This window comes from Ornithorhynchus anatinus, chromosome 5, assembly GCF_004115215.2.
Source record: "Ornithorhynchus anatinus isolate Pmale09 chromosome 5, mOrnAna1.pri.v4, whole genome shotgun sequence".
NCBI classification, from domain to species: domain Eukaryota; kingdom Metazoa; phylum Chordata; class Mammalia; order Monotremata; family Ornithorhynchidae; genus Ornithorhynchus; species Ornithorhynchus anatinus.
The window spans coordinates 2,429,471-2,445,063 of NC_041732.1; the positions used below are offsets into that span (position 1 = coordinate 2,429,471).

At 56.4% G+C, this 15,593-nt stretch overlaps 1 protein-coding gene and 1 non-coding gene across 6 annotated transcripts; both read right to left on the reverse strand.

The window, feature by feature from the left end:
- Positions 1-847: 847 nt before the first annotated feature.
- Positions 848-5,976, reverse strand: LOC100089717 (histone H3.3A). Of its 5 annotated transcripts, none has more exons than XM_029066778.2 (5): positions 5,888-5,976; positions 3,034-3,087; positions 2,101-2,249; positions 1,595-1,748; positions 848-1,278 (listed from the first exon to the last, which is right to left on the reverse strand). In XM_029066778.2, the coding sequence occupies exons 3-5, from the start codon at positions 2,226-2,228 to the stop codon at positions 1,150-1,152; spliced, it is 411 nt and encodes a 136-aa protein (XP_028922611.1). In that variant the 5' UTR covers positions 2,229-2,249; positions 3,034-3,087; positions 5,888-5,976; the 3' UTR covers positions 848-1,149. The 5 variants fall into 5 exon arrangements, with proteins under 5 accessions (XP_028922611.1, XP_028922610.1, XP_028922609.1 ...); XM_029066777.2 differs by having other exon boundaries at positions 3,006-3,087; XM_029066776.2 differs by lacking the exon at positions 5,888-5,976 and adding an exon at positions 5,189-5,375.
- A 3,229-nt stretch (positions 5,977-9,205) lies between these two features.
- Positions 9,206-15,378, reverse strand: SELENOW. The gene is made up of 6 exons (XR_003759680.2): positions 15,270-15,378; positions 11,229-11,253; positions 10,841-10,894; positions 10,530-10,604; positions 10,065-10,178; positions 9,206-9,764 (listed from the first exon to the last, which is right to left on the reverse strand). It is a non-coding gene; the product is annotated as a selenoprotein W (transcript).
- Between the last annotated feature and the right edge of the window lie 215 nt (positions 15,379-15,593).

Consider the following 15,593-nt stretch of genomic DNA (forward strand, 5'->3'; position numbering starts at 1 on the left):
CTGTGCCCAAGAGGCACCCGGCGACTGTGTTTGCCCATAGCCTGGTTTCTTTCAGATCCGGCCTCAGGCCCGCGGAGGAGGGATTGAGTGAGGACTCGGCCCCTGGCTACCCAAGTGGAGGCTGCGCCCTTGGCGGAACCTTGTGTAGTGGACAGAGAAAGAGCCTGGGAGTCAGAAGGTCATGGGTTCTAGTGCCATCTCTGCCCCTTGCCTGCCGTGTGACCTCGGCCAAGTCACTTGACTTCTCTGGGTCTCCGTTATCTCATCTGTGAAATGGGGACTGAAACTGTGAGCCCCATGTGGGACAGGACTGTGTCCGACACCATTTGCTCGTATCCACCCCAGTGCTTTGTAGAGTGCCTGGCACCTGTAAGCACTTAAATGCCACAATCGTTATTATTGAGGAGGGGGGATTCTACACCAGGACATTAGGCTAGGTGGTGGCCAGATGACCACCCTGTGCCCAGGGAGCAGCCGGGGTCCTCACCTAGCAGACCCCGCCACTCCCTCCCCGCGAGGGCCGCCCCTTCGGTCCGTGGCCTGGGGCTTGAGGTAAAGACGGGGGGATCAGGGGTTTTGGTGGAGGGACTATGGGCCTTTTCCCATAATCCTCAGGCCCAAAGCCCCTTACCCCAGCTAAGCGGTGCCCGAGCCTCTTTGCTCCAGTCGAGCCTCGGCTTAAACCCGTGCTTTAACTCTCCTCACCTTCCCGAGGATCAGCATCCGACCCGGCCAGTGGAAGGGAAACTGAGGCCCAGCCGCTGTGGGCAGCTCAGGGGGGTCTGCCCTCCACCACTGACCCCAAAATGCAGAGACAACTCAAAAGCACAGGACTCAGGACCCGAGCCTTTTTCTTGAAACCACCTGTAATGCCCCTTTGGGGTTGGCAAGAGAGAGCGGGAGAGAGAGAGAGAGAGAAGAAACCAGGGAGGGGTAGGGGCGAGGGGCTGGGCAAATTCCATCTCTGCCAGTGGTGTAGGAGGAGGAGCTGGAGGCCAGGGCTGGTTGCCGCCCTCCCACATCCTCCCTCTCCGCCACACTGCCCCTTAAGCCCGGCTCCACTGAACAGGGCGGCAGAGAGGCCCAGCCCGGCTCGTCCCGGGGGACAGAAGAGGAAACTCGGCCCGCACGATCACCCCACGGTCGGGGCTACGCCCGCTCCCCACGGATGCGGCGGGCCAGCTGGATGTCCTTGGGCATGATGGTCACCCGCTTAGCATGGATCGCGCACAGGTTGGTGTCTTCAAAGAGCCCCACCAGGTAGGCCTCGCTCGCTTCCTACCGAGGACAGACAGACAGGGAGAGGGGAGTGAGGCACGGGCTGATGGGAAGTTGCTTCCCGAGGCTGGGAAGGAAGGGGGCCAGGAGCCCAGTGCAAGGGCGGGGGAGGTCAGGGGAGGAAGGAGACGGAACCCCGACTCTCCTGCGGTCCTGGCCTAGCGCCACCAGAGGAGAGCAGGCCCGGCCCGGCCGGTGCTGGGTGCTTCTTCTTGCCCACTGGAACAGCAGCTGGGGTGGGGGAGGTGGGGCAAGAAGTCAGGGAGTGCCCCCCACCCGCCCCAATCCCAGGGGTCAGGTCAGCACGCCCCCAGACCTGCAGGGCCCCGATGGCAGCGCTCTGGAAGCGCAGGTCCGTCTTGAAGTCCTGGGCGATCTCCCGCACCAGGCGCTGGAAGGGCAGCTTGCGGATCAGCAGCTCGGTGGACTTCTGGTAGCGCCGGATCTCCCGCAGAGCCACGGTGCCCGGCCTGGTTGGGGCGGGGGGGGGGAAGGACCAACACAATTAATCCATCCGTGCTATTTACTGAGCACTTACCATATGCAGAGCACTGTATTAAGCACTTGGGAGAGTCCAATACAGCAGAATTAGCAGACACGATACCTGCCCATTACAAGCTTCCAGGTTGCCCAGTCTCCTCCAGCTGACCGGCCAGTGGACCTGGCCTGGTTACCCCAAAGGGGCCCAAGGGCCGCAGCAGACCCACTCCACGGAGTTGCTAGGGCAGAGAGGGGCAGAGGTTCCCACCCCACTGCCCCTACCTGGAGGGCATCAGTCAGTGCTGTGCCCAGTCCCCACCCAGTGCCCCATGACCCAAACACCTGTAGCGGTGGGGTTTCTTGACCCCGCCTGTGGACGGGGCGCTCTTCCTGGCCGCCTTGGTGGCCAGCTGCTTCCTCGGGGCCTTCCCTCCCGTGGACTTCCGGGCCGTCTGCTTGGTGCGGGCCATGCTGGACGCGCACTACGGTCCCTAGAAACACGGGGAAATATTTGGGGGGGTCAGAAGTCTAGCAGGGGGAACAGTTCCACCCAGTTGATAACTAATAATAATGTTGGTATTTGTTAAGCGCTTACTATGTACCAAGCACTGTTCTAAGCACTGGGGTAGATACAAGGTAATCAGGTTGTCCCACGAAGGGCTCACAGTCTTCATCCCCATTTCACAGATGCGGTAACTAAGGCACAGAGAAGTTAAGTGACTTACCCAAGGTCACACAACTGACAAGCGGCAGAGCCGGGATGAGAACCCATGCCCTCTGGCTCCCAAGCCCGTATTCTTTCCACCGAGCCACGCCACTTCTCGTGGAGAGAGCCCGGGCCTGGGAGTCAGAAGGACCTGGGTTCTAATTCTGACATAACCTGTGCATCTCCTGGGCGACCTTGGGCGAGTTGCTTCACTTCTCTGGGCCTCAGTTCCCTCAACTGTAAAGTGGGGATTAGGAATGTGAACTCTGTGTGGGACAGGGGCTGTGTCCAACCCGATTACCTTGTATCTACCCCAGCAGTGTACAGTGTACAGTGGCTAGCACATAGTAAGCGTTTAAAAAATACCATGATTATTATCATCATCGCTTTCAGACCCACAAGGAGCCGAATCATTAGCACCTCCTGGTCAGATTCAAGCAGCTGCTCAGACCTCCCCCAAGGCACCGTGCGGAGCTGGAGAGAAGCAGGGGAAGAGATGCGGAGAGGAAGCAATACCCTTTGGGGTAACTGACCACCCTACCCTAGTGTAAGGTGCTGAAATGCCAAACCTCCAAAACCGGTCTTCAGACTTGCTGCTTGGCTCGCTTCGTGGCCCCTGGGGACTTAGAGAGAGAGACAGAGAATTGAGGTAGGTAGGGAGGGTGTAAGAAACAGCACAGCCATGGGGAAAGAGGAGATCTGTTACCTGCTAAGTCTCAGCTGCTCTGTTCCCCCAGCAGCCTGCTAAAGTGGGCAGGTGGCTCTTGGAATGGTCTTTTATCAGGGAGAACTGCCCCCAACCCCCCCACCCTACCTACCGTCCATTGCCGACAGCTGCCTGCCACGCTCCAGCTGTACCCACTGCCTCCAGCCTTGACTCCTCTCCCCCTCACTCCTCCCTGCTCTCCCACCAAAGCTCTCCTTTTTCTCCTTTTAATGGTATTATTATGTACCAGGCACTGTACTGAATGTCCACTGGGAAGGGGGGTGGTCTCTCCACTTGACTGAAGCAGGGGATGGGGAGAAGCGGGGAGAGAGGCTGGAAAAAAGCAATGGAGCCAGGCTGAGGAAAAATCTCGGGAAGAGGTTGGGGTGGGATAATAATAATTGTGGTACTTGTTCGGTGCTTATTACGTGCCGGGCTTTGTACAAAGTGCTTGGGTGGAGACAAGATAACCAGGTCCCACATGGACCTCACTTTCTAGAAGCAGCGTGGCTCAGTGGAAAGAACCCAGGCTTGGGAGTCAGAGGTCATGGGTTCGAATCCCCCCTCTGGCACTTGTCAGCTGTGTGACTGTGGGCAGGTCACTTCACTTCTCTGTGCTTCAGTTACCTCATTTGTAAAATGGGGATTAACTGTGAGCCTCCCGTGGGACAACCTGATGACCCTGTATCTACCCCAGCTCTGATCGGCACATAGTAAGCGCTTAACAAATACCAACATTATTATTATTGTTATTATTATTATCATTGCTTATGAATCTCTCCCGTTTAAACTGTGAGCCCGTGGCTGGGCAGGGATGGTCTCTGTTGCCGAATTGTCCATTCCAAGCACTTACTACAGTGCTCTGCACATAGCAAGTGCTCAATAAATACTATCGAATGAATGAACATAATAGTTATGGATGACTCTCTCCCCACCTCCAGCAAAACCACCTCCTGCAGGAGGCTTTCTTGACTAAATCCCCGACCATCCTCGTTGAGTCAGCCTTCCTCAGCTCTCCCATTTCTCTCTATTTTGGGTTTTCTTTAGTTTTGATCACTGCTGCCTCTGTCCCCTTGCTTTTCATTTGGAAGCTCGTGCCCTCTGGCCTCCCTTAGTAGCCTGGGGATCTCCTCGTGGGCTACTGCCTGTTTCCAAGGGCCTGAACAGTGACATGTCAGGAAGGAGAGAGCCCCACGTGTGGAAAGCCTGACGCATCTGGTGAGCCCGTCGTGGGGCAGGGATGGTCTCTATCGGTTGCCGAACTGTCCGTTCCAAGCGCTTAGTACAGTCCTCTGCACCCAGTAAGTGCTCAATAAATACGATTGAATGAATCCTATTCAGAAGCAGCGTGGCTCAGTGGAAAGAGCCCGGGCTTGGGAGTCAGAGGCCATGGGTTCGAATCCCGCTCTGCCCCTTGTCAGCTGTGTGACTGTGGGCCAGTCACTTCACTTTTCTGTGCCTCAATTTCCTATCTGTAAAATGGGGAGGAAGACTTGAGCTTCACGTGGGACAACCTGATTCCCCTGTATCTCCCCCAGCGCTTAGAACAGTGCTCTGCACCTAGTAAGCGCTTAACAAATACCAACATTATTGTTATTCCAATGGGGTAGAGAGTCCCCTGGGTCATACCAGGGGTGGGAGGGTGGCACGTTGGCATCACCGTGGCCTCGCGTTGAAGCCAGCCGGCCGACCCTAACGGCCTCCCGGGTAGCCGCTCGGGTTTTACCCCAAGGAGACCCGGCCGGGAAACGCAAGGCGTCGGAGGAGCGGCGTGGCTCCGTGGCAAGAGCCGGGGCTCGGGAGTGGGAGGTCGTGGGTTCTAATCCCTTTGGGCAAGTCGCTTCACTTCTCTGGGCCTCGGGCCCTCACGGGGGACGAAGACCGCGAGCCCCACGGGGGCCAACCCCATGACCTTGGCCCTTCCCCACCGCTTAGAACAGTGCTCGGCACATGGAATGAGTAGTATTATTATCTGTGGGAGCTGCGGACAGCACGTTGATGTGGCAGAGGCCCGGTACCTTGGGGTGGGGACCGTTGGCCCGGTCCTAACGGGGGGGCAGCTCGGGGATCCCCGTCGAAAGCGGCGGGGACCAGCCAGGGGATGGCGAGGAATCCCAGAGTGCCTTGCGCGAACTGAGGGGCCACGTTGGCGTCACCTCAGCCTCCAGTTGAGGCCAGTCGGCCGGTCCTAACGGCCGCAACGGCCACCCCCCGGGTTTTGCCCCCCCCCCCCAGGCCGAGGGGCTCCACGAGCCCCTTGCGCGAACTATGCGCACCACGTTGGCGTCGCCTCAGCCTCGGCGCGAGGCCACTGGGTGGGGCCCGACGGCCTCGCGGGCGGCGGCTGAGGAGAAAGGGCGGGAAAAGGCGGAGCCTCCCACCATGCCTTGCGCGAGCGGGGGGCGCGCCCCCGCCGGGCCCCAAGCGGATTGGTTCCCTGCCGGAGGCCGCCAAGGCCCCGCCCCCGCCTCGCTCTAATAGGACGCCGCGCTCGGATTGACGCGGCCAACAGCCAATCGCGAGGAGGGGCGGGACCTCCCCGCCCGTTGGGGGAGGTGATGGGCGGCTTTGGGGAGCGTTTTCCTTTCCGACCACTAGGCGGCGGGCGCGCCTTGGGGTGGGGTGGGTGAGGGTACGAGGGCGACGGACGGGCCCAACGACCACCGCCATCTTGCCCCATCGTTGCCCTTAGAGGCTGCCATTCCCGGCCCACGTACCTTCTCCGTCTGGGGGGTCGCGGGGCTCCCGAGGGGCTCCGACGGGGCCGGCGGCGAGTGCGGGGTTGGCGCTGGGCCGACGCTTCTCCCCCCTCCCGCGCCAAGGGTTTTTCCCACAATGCACCCTGGCGGCCGTTGGCCAGAGTCTTGCCTCAGGCCCTCCCCCGACGACCCGGCCGGCGCGCCTACTATGTGCGAAGCACTGGGCCAAACCCTCCGGCATAATAAACCCACACATTCTACTATGCAGTGGCCACCTCCTTTCCAGGCCTTCATGTCTTAGCCGGACTGGCCCAAGAATTTCTTAGAGCGGCAGTGCGGCCTAGCGGGAAGACCCCGGGCCTAGGAGGCAGAAGGACCCGCCTCCGCCGCTTGTCGGCTGGGTGACCTTGGGCAAGCCACTTCACTTCTCCATGCCTCAGTTTCCTCATCTGGAAAATGGGGACAAAGACTGTGAGCCCCACGTGGGACGACCTGATCGCCTTGTATCTCCCCCCAGCGCTTAGAACAGTGCTTGGCACATAGTAAGCGTTTAACAAATACCGTCATTATCCTTCTAGACTGTGAGCCCATTGTTGGGTAGGGATTGTCGCTAGCTGTTGCCAAACTGTACTTTCCAAGCACTTAGTACAGTGCTCTGCACATAGTAAGCGCTCAATAAATACAACTGAAGGAATGAGACCCCCTGAGAGGAACAGGGGCTGTCCCCAATCTGATTACCATGTATGTAGCACAACGCTTCCTTAAACACAGTAAACCCTTAAATACCACAATTATTATCATTTCCTCCTCTCCCATTCCCTTCTGCATCATCCTTGCACTTATTAATTGTGGTTTCTCTTTTAAGCACTTACTGTGTAACAGGCCCTGCACTAAACACTGGGGTAGATACAAGATCACCAGGTCCCAGCTGATGCTCAGTCTACGAAGAAGAACAGGTTTTGAATCCATTTTTGCAGATGAGGGAAAGGAAAGCACTTAAGTGACTTGCCCGAGGTCACACAGCAGACACGTGGTGGAGCTGAGATTAGAACCCAGTTCCTCTGACTCCCAGACCAATATTGTGACCACTAGACCACTCTGCTTCTCTAATGAGAGTATCTTCTAGACTGTAACCTCTCACCATGGGCAGGGAAGGTGTCTGCTAATTCTGTTGGCTCTCCTGAGCGCTTAGTAGTGTTCTGCACATTGTAAACTCCCAGTTAACACCACTGATTGTAAGATCATGGTGAACAGGGAACATTTCTGCCAATTCTGTCCTATCGTACTCTCCCAAGTGCTTAGTACAGTGTTTCACACATGGTACTCAATAAATACAATCGATTGCTATTGAAGTGCTTACGATGTGTACCCTTTATTCAGCCCGCCCTCAGTTCCACAGCACTTATGTACATATCCTAATTTATATTATCTCTCACCCCCTCTAAAGTCTAAGCTCACTGTGGGCAGGGAATATATCAGTTATACTGTACTCTCCCAAGGACACTACAGTGCTCTCCATACAGTAAGCCCACAATGAAAACGACTGACCAAACTACTCTCCCCAGTGTTTAGGAGTGCTCTGCACACATCAGTAATAGATAGGTTTGACTGGTCAATTGATCTGTTTCCAATAGTTTATCCATCAAATTTGATGGTTTGATTAGATCAGATGAGGTACCTGAGCCCACCCCAATTTAAAACACCCCAAGTGGGGATAGGCTGTGTAGCTGGAGGTCCTGGGGCTCATCCAGCCTCCAGGAAATGTAAGACATCATCTGGTTCCAAAACTGGGGTGGCCACCCCTTTCTACTAACAATAATTATGGGATTTGTTAGGTGCTTACTCTGCACCAGGCACTGTTCTGAGCACTTGGGTAGATACAAGCTAATTGGGTTAGACCCAGTCCCTGTCCCACATAGGGCTCGCAATCTTAATCCCTATTTTACAGATGAAGAAACAGGCACCAAGAAGTCACTTGCCTACGGTCACACGGCAGCCAACTGGAGACAGGATTAGAACCTATGACCTTCTGACTCCCAGGCCTGTGCTCTATCCACTATGCCATGCTGCTTCTGAATGCCACTGTCCCAAGGTGGAAACAGGATGGTGACTTTAAAAAAAAAAAATTTAAGGGCTTACTATGTGCCAAGCACTGTTCTAAGCACTGGGGTAGATACAAGCTAATTGGATTGGACAGAGTCCATGTCCCACATGGGGCTCACAGTCTTAATCTCCATTTTACAGATGTGGGAACTCAGGCCCTGGGATGTGAAGTGAGTTGCCCAAGGTCACCCGGCAGACATGTGGCGGAGCCGGGATTAGAACCCAGGTCCTTCTGACTCCCAGGGCCCAGTTCTATCCCCTAGGCCATGCTTGGTTAACATCTCTTCCTCATCAGAGGCTCCATTTCCACCGCAGGGCAGAGTTGGGGGTGTCCACTGGAAAAGCTATCCACGGTGTCCACGGGACTGGGGTCAAGGTAATCAGATCAAACGCAGTCCCTGTCCCATTTTACAGATGAGGAAATGAGGCCCAGAGAAGTTAAGTGACTTGTTCAAGGTCACACGGCAGGCAAGTCGCAGAACTGGGATTAGAACCCAGGCCTCTCTGTTCTCTTTCTGCTAGGCCACGCTTCTTCTCTGGGTGTCACGTGGGGAGAGCTGGGGCCCGCAGGATTTGAAGGGAGCTAGTAAACCAAGGGTGGTCTAAGAATGGAGAGAGCGAGCTGGGGTGTAGTGAGAAGGGAGGAGGGCAGGGAACATGCCAGTTAATTCTGTTGCACTGTACTCTCCCAAGTGCTTAGTACAGCGCTCTGCACATAGTAAGTGCTCAATAAATACCGTTGATTGACTCAGAGGTAGGAGGGAGAGCGGATGGGACTGCCCGGAAGCCGTCTGCTCGAAAAGGAGAGGAACGGGCAACCAGTGGAGGATCGTGAGGAGATGTGTCGTGGGGATAAGATGTTGGAGTTCCCTCTGCGGTGACCCCCGTTTCCCCCCTTGTGCTCTCGGAGATCAGGATCCAGTGGGATGGGGGACAGTGGGGGGACAGTGGTGGAGTCATCGAGGGTCAGCGGCTTAGAGTAGGTGGGGACGGAGGACCCGGAAGCGGATCCATCTATATGGAATGAGGGAAGGGTGGTCAGTCCGCCTCTTGGGTGGGCTCCGGGACCACAGCAGGCTTTTCCTTCGGGCCCCGCCAGAGACCAAGATTGCCACGGTTCAGGCCTAGCGGCAGCCCAAGCCAAATCTATCACTGAAACCTATGAGGTCATGTCCTCCTCCTCCTCCATAGGCAGGGCAGGTGGGTGGGTGCAGGCAGAGGCAGATGCCCCAGTTGGGTTTTCTTTCAATTTCTTTATTTGCTTACACACAGCCGCCACAAGTTGGGAAGCTGGGGTGGGGAAGAGGCCTCTGGCAGGTTCAAACTCCCACACCTTTTCACACCAAGCCCTGGGACAGGGGAGTAGGGGGTGGGGGGGAAGGATAGAGAAGGGGCAGAGGTTCCTGCCACACTGACCCTCCTCTTCCTCAACGAGGGAGGGAGGGGGATGGCAAGGAAAGCGTCAGAACAAGATGGCTCCCCGGGGTCCCCCTCGTCACCCCTCCGGCCACGTGCTCCGGGTGGTCAGGACCCAGGGGGGTGGGGGCCGGCGGGCAGAGCCGGCGGGAGGCAGCGGATCGGGGTGGGGCGGGGGTGAGGGAAGGGGAGGCCCGGAAGCGGATCCATGCGCTCCAAGTCACGGGACGCACGGGGAAGCGAAACTCCACGGCATCCGCCCCATCCCTTCCGCCAGCCGACGCGGGGCCTCAGGGAACGACCACGCGTCCAGAGACATTTCAGTCGCTCCCGTCATCAAGCGTCTGGGCGGAGGGGGTGGGGCCGAGGCCCTGGGCTGAGGAGAGAACACCACTGAGGTCGGGGATCCGGACTCCCCCCGCTTCCCGCTGGGATCAGGCGGACGGGGGGAGAGGGGAGGAGCCAGATTACATCGCGGAGACCCTCGGGGCTTCCCCTTCCACAGACCAGACCCTCCCGGCACCGCTAAATCCACAGATCCTCCACCCCCCTGCCCTGATCAACCCTCCAGATGGATCCGACTGAGCACCGACCCTAACAGGGTCCCGCCTGCTCCTGGGGAGGAGAAGGTGGGGAAGTCAGGGCCTCTCCTCCACCTCTGCAAGCACCCCCTCACCTGCACTAGCCCCCGGGCCGGGGGGCTCCTTCAGTAGCCTGGGACTAGGGCGGCCTTGATGGCCATCCGGATCTTGGCGAACTTGCTCTCGGAGTCCACGAACCCATCGCCCTCCTGCGGGGGGGGGGAGGCGGGGTGAGCGGTGAGCTCCGGCCAGCGGGACCCCCTCGCCGGACTCCTGTCTGGGACACTGTCCCGGAGCCCGAGACCCCACCCCCTTCCAGGGAGTGACCAGAAAATCCAAATCCACGGATAATCCGCACTCCTTCCATCTGAGGTTTGAGTCTCCCTCCTCCGTTGGGAAAGAGAGGAGGAGGAGGAGGAAGAAGAGGGTTGGGGGTGTGTGCACCTGGACAAGTTTCAGTCCAGGGGGGATTGGCCCCACCCAGCTATCTTCTCCCATCCCCATCGCCCCCAGGGGTGGGGAGGGGGCCGGAGAGGACGAGGGGCCTGGGTAGCGCTCACCTTCTTGGAATGCACCAGCTTCCCAGCTACTGTCACTTCAAACCAGCCGGTGACCTGCGGAGTCCCCTCACCGCTCTGTGCACACGGAGGGGAAGAGTCCAGAGATGCCCCCTCCCCACCTCCGCCCATACCCCCAACCCAAGCCTTTGAGAGGAACCGCTGAGGCCATGGGACTTTGCTGGGGGATGGGGGGGCGGTTAGAGAGATCCTGCCAGGAGGCAGGGGGATGGCCCAGATGACCTCAAGATCCCAGCCTGCAGGGTCAGGGATCTCACCCTCTCCCACCCATGACCTAGGGCCCAGGTACTCACAATCTCCACCTGGCCGGGAAATTCATTTTCCAATTTCTTCTTGAGTTGCAGAAACTGGGGGGGCAAGAAGGTGGGGCAGGAGGGAGGGTGAGGTCTGGGTCTCTCCCCTCTGCTGGGGCGAGAGGGACACTGAGGTGGACTCGAGGAGAGTCTCAGGGGTCTCCAACCCCACTCCCCAACAACGTCCCCGGGGTCTGGGGCTGAGCTTCTAGCTGGACCGGGGAGGGCGGCTTTATTTCCCTTCTAACCCACTTTCCCAATCGGCATGGAATCACAAGGGGTAGGGAGGGCAGGAAGGAGGATGGAGGGCAGGAGGAGGGTGGAGAGGGCAGGAGATGAGGAGGAGGTTGGGAGGAAGGGAGGAGGGTAGGCAAGGGGTAGGGCTTACCTTGGGTTTGTAGCCTCAGGCCCCGCTGTAAGGACAGACACAACACGTGAGTCATGGAAAAAGAACCTAAGAAACACTCTCAGTTCCTGTCTTTAGTGGATCTATTGCTCCCCAACTCGGCGGGCAGTGGGGAACCCCTGACCGCACCAGCCCCATCTTCTTTCAGCCCTAAATCCTTCCTACTGCACCACCTGTTTCCAGGCTCAGGGGAGGGGAGTAGGAGGGGCTGGGGTGGGGTCTCTTGAAAATGCCCAGGAAAAGGCCCCCCTTGGCTCTGGAAAATCCCTCCTCACATCTAACCTCCATTCATTCGTTCATTCAATCGTATTTATTGAGCGCATACTGTGTGCACAGCACTGTACTAAATGCTCGGGAGATTTCCCTCCTGGGGTGCCTGTTAAGCGCTTACTGTGTGCCCGGCACTGTTCTAAGCACTGGGGTAGGTACAGGGTAATCATGTCAGACACAGTCCCTGCTCAACATGGTGTTCACAGTCTAAGTAGGTGGGAGAACAACGTGGCCCAATGGATAGAGTGCGAATGTGGGAATCAGGAGGACCTGGGTTCTAATTCTGGCTCCAACATGTGTCTTCTGTGTGACCTTGGGCAAGTCAGTTCACTTCTCTGGGCCTCGGTTACCTCAACTGTAAACGGGGATTAAGCCCTACGGGAGACATGGATTGTATCCAGCCTGATTATCTTATCAGCCCCAGTGTTTAGTGCCGTGCCTGGCATGTACTAAATGCATAACAAATACCACCGGGGCGAAAAAGAAACCAAAAAACCCCCACCAGGGATTGAATCTCCATTTCACAAATGAGGAAACAGACCCAGGGAAGTTAAGTGACTTGCCTAGGGTCACAGAGCAGGTAAATGGCAGAGCCAGGATTGGAACCGGGGTCCTCGGGCTCCAAGGCCCAGTCTTTTTCCACAAGGCCACGGTGGTGCTCCTGCTCCAGTAAAAGTGGGCATTTCCAGTTGCACCCAGACTGGGTACAAGCCTGGGCATTGGGCTCTGAGTCACTGGTTGGCAAAGGGGGTGCGGGGGGGAGCTGGCACCGTCCTATACCCTGTCACCCGGAGGCGGCGGCTGCCAAAGGGTGTGGCCCAGGGAGGGGCCGGAGGGATGGCGATGAGGCCGATCTGGGCCGGAGGGATCCAGTGTTCCCCAGGCCGGGACTTGGACAAGTAGAAACGCCCAGCCTAGCCCACGCTGCCCTCTGCTTTTGTCCCTTTAAGTCAGTTGGGTCTGCTCCGGGGGGTCGGGGGTCCCGGGCGAGCCGCCACAGAGACCCGTCCCCACCCAAGGGAGACGAACAGAACACAGCTCCGGGGGCGGAAGAGCAGGGAGACGGTGCCTCATTCAATTCATTCATTCAATAGTATTTATTGAGCGCCTCCAGATTCGGGGACTCCGAAGGGTGGGAAGGGGGGCGGGCACCTTGATTTGAACCCTGATCGGGGGCGGCCCCCCCCCCTACGCTGTAAGCCTGTTGTGGGCAGGGAACGTCCCTACCAGCTCTGTGACACTGCCCTCTCCCGAGCGCTCAGTACAGTGCTCTGCACACGGTAAGCGCTCGATAACGACCACTGACTGACTGATTCGGGATGTGGGGGTGAGAAGGAATAAAAATAATAATGTTGGTATTTGTTAAGCGCTTACTACGTGCAGAGCACTGTTCTAAGCACTGGGGAGATATAGGGTCATCAGGTTGTCCCACATGAGGCTGTCTTCAGCCCCATTTTACAGATGAGGTAACTGAGGCACAGAAAAGTTAAGTGATTTCCCCACAGTCACACAGCTGACAAGTGGCAGAGCCAGGATTCGAACCCATGATCTCTGACTCCCAAGCCCGGGCTCTTTCCACTGAGCCATGCTGCTTTCCAGAGGAGGAGGCACTAGGGGATGGGAAGCCCCAAGGTGATCTGGTCTAGATCCCAGCTCGGGGTAGGGGGGCGAATCAGTCGATGGTATTTATCGAGCGCTTATTATGGGCAGGGCACTGTACTAAGCACTCTGGAGAGAGTACAATGCAACAGAATTAGCAGACACATTCCCCATCTGTAAAAAGGGCTTACAGTTCAGAGGGAGCTTCCAGAAGTAAGGGTGTAACACAAGTAGGGCTCCCCAACAGCCCTCCCCAAGCCCAGAACACTGTACTGAGCGCTTCCGAGAATCCAATCCAACAGTCAGCAAACACCTTCACTGCCTGCAAGGAGCTGACAATATTGACTGAGCGCTTACGGTGTGCAGAGCGCTACACAACGCGCGTATGAGGAAACAGCATGGCCTACGAGTCAGAAAGATCTGGGTGCTAATCCCGGCTTCACCACCTGTCTGCTGGGTGACCTAAGGGAAATCACATCACCTCTCTGTGCCTGTTCCCTCATCTGTAAATGGGGATTAAAGCTGTGAAGGCCATGAACACTGTGTGGGACCCGAGTATCTGGTTACTACCCCAGCGCCTGACACATAGTAAGCGCTTAAACACACTATGGGCAGTCAGCCAATTGTCATGGGTTCGAATCCCAGCTCTGCCATTTGTCAGCTGTGTGACCGTGGGCAAGTCACTTCACTTCTCTGTGCCTCAGTTACCTCATCCGTAAAATGGGAATGAAGACTGTGAGCCTCACGAGGGACAACCTGATTACCCTGTATCTACCCCAGTGCTTAGAACAGTGCAGATTAAGCACTTAACAAATACCAACATCATTATTATTATTTTTGAGTGCTGTGTACAGAGCACTGTACTAAGTACTTGGGAGAGTACAATATAACAATCTAGCAGACACATTCCCTGCCCACAATGAGCTTACAGTCTAGAAGGAGGAAACAGACATTATTACAAATAAATTACGTGCTGTGGGACTGGGAGTGGGGGATGAATAAAGTCAGGGCCAGGAGAAGGAAGGCTTAGCACAGCATTCCGCACATAAGTGCTCAGTAAATACCACTAATTGACTGATAAACAAATACCACCGCTATGATTATTTTTATTATTAGGAAAGCATTCATTCATTCATTCAATCCGTATTTACTAAGCACTTACTGTGTGCAGGGCACTCAGCTGGGCGTTTGGGAAAGAACAATACAACCATATTGTATGCACAAGTACACAGCACTTCTGTGTATATTATTACTCTATTAACAATGTGTATCTGTCTACGAATATATTATGACTCTATTTTAATAATGATGTGCATATTTCTATAATTCTATTTATTTATTTTGACGGTATTGATGTCTGTCTACTTTTGTTTTGCTGTCTCCCCCTTGTAGACTGTGAGCCCGTTGTTAGGCAGGGATGGGCTCTTCCTGCTGCCCAACTGTCCATTCCAAGCGCTTAGTCCAGTGCTCTGCACACAGTCAGCGCTCAATAAATACAACGGAATGAATGAATAATAAGGGGTGCTAATCCCTGCCCACAACGAGCTGATGTGATGGACAGCGCCCGGGACTCAGACCTGGGTTCTAATCCCGCCTCCCCCACCTAATAATAATAATAATGTTGGTATTTGTTAAGCGCTTACTATGTGCAGAGCACTGTTCTAAGCGCTGGGGTAGACACAGAGGAATCTGGTTGTCCCACGTGGGGCTCACAGTCTTCATCCCCATTTTACAGATGAGGTCACTGAGGCCCAGAGAAGTGAAGCGACTCGCCCACAGTCCCACAGCTGACAAGTGGCAGCGCTGGGATTCGAACCCATGACCTTTGACTCCAAAGCCCGTGCTCTTTCCCCGAGCCACGCTGCTTCTCTGTCTGCTGTGACCTTGGGCAAATCACTTGACTTCTCTGGGCCTCAGTGGCCCCTTCTGCAAAACGGGGATGAAGACGATGGCCCCGGGTCCAACCCAAAGACCTGGCGGCGCTTAGTCCAGTGCCCGGCCCTTTCATTCATTCAATAGTATTTATTGAGCGCTTCCTATGTGCAGAGCACTGGACTAAGCGCTTGGAATGGACCATTCGGCCCGGGGTAAGGGCTTCTCAAATCCCGTGATTAAATCGAATTAAATTATAATCGGGAAATTGGCCGCACTCACCAGTAAACGACGTGGACGGGGACGACGCCCCGGGGAAAGGCTTCGAGCGACGCCATGGCCGACCGTCTTCTCGCCAGCAACCTCACGCATGCGCAGTCGCAGCCGCTCACCGCAGCAACGGCGCAGGCGCGGGCGGCGGCTCCTCGCCCGCCCTTCGACTGTTCCATCATCCCGGCCTCAGAGGGGAAACCCTAATAATCAAACCTTACTCTCCCCGCCCCCAGGAAATCTATTCCCCACCTTCCCTCCCTCCTTATCTTGATAAAATATCGTGACATGATCGCTGACTAAACAGTCGCCGTTCCTCTCGGGGGGGAGCGGAGG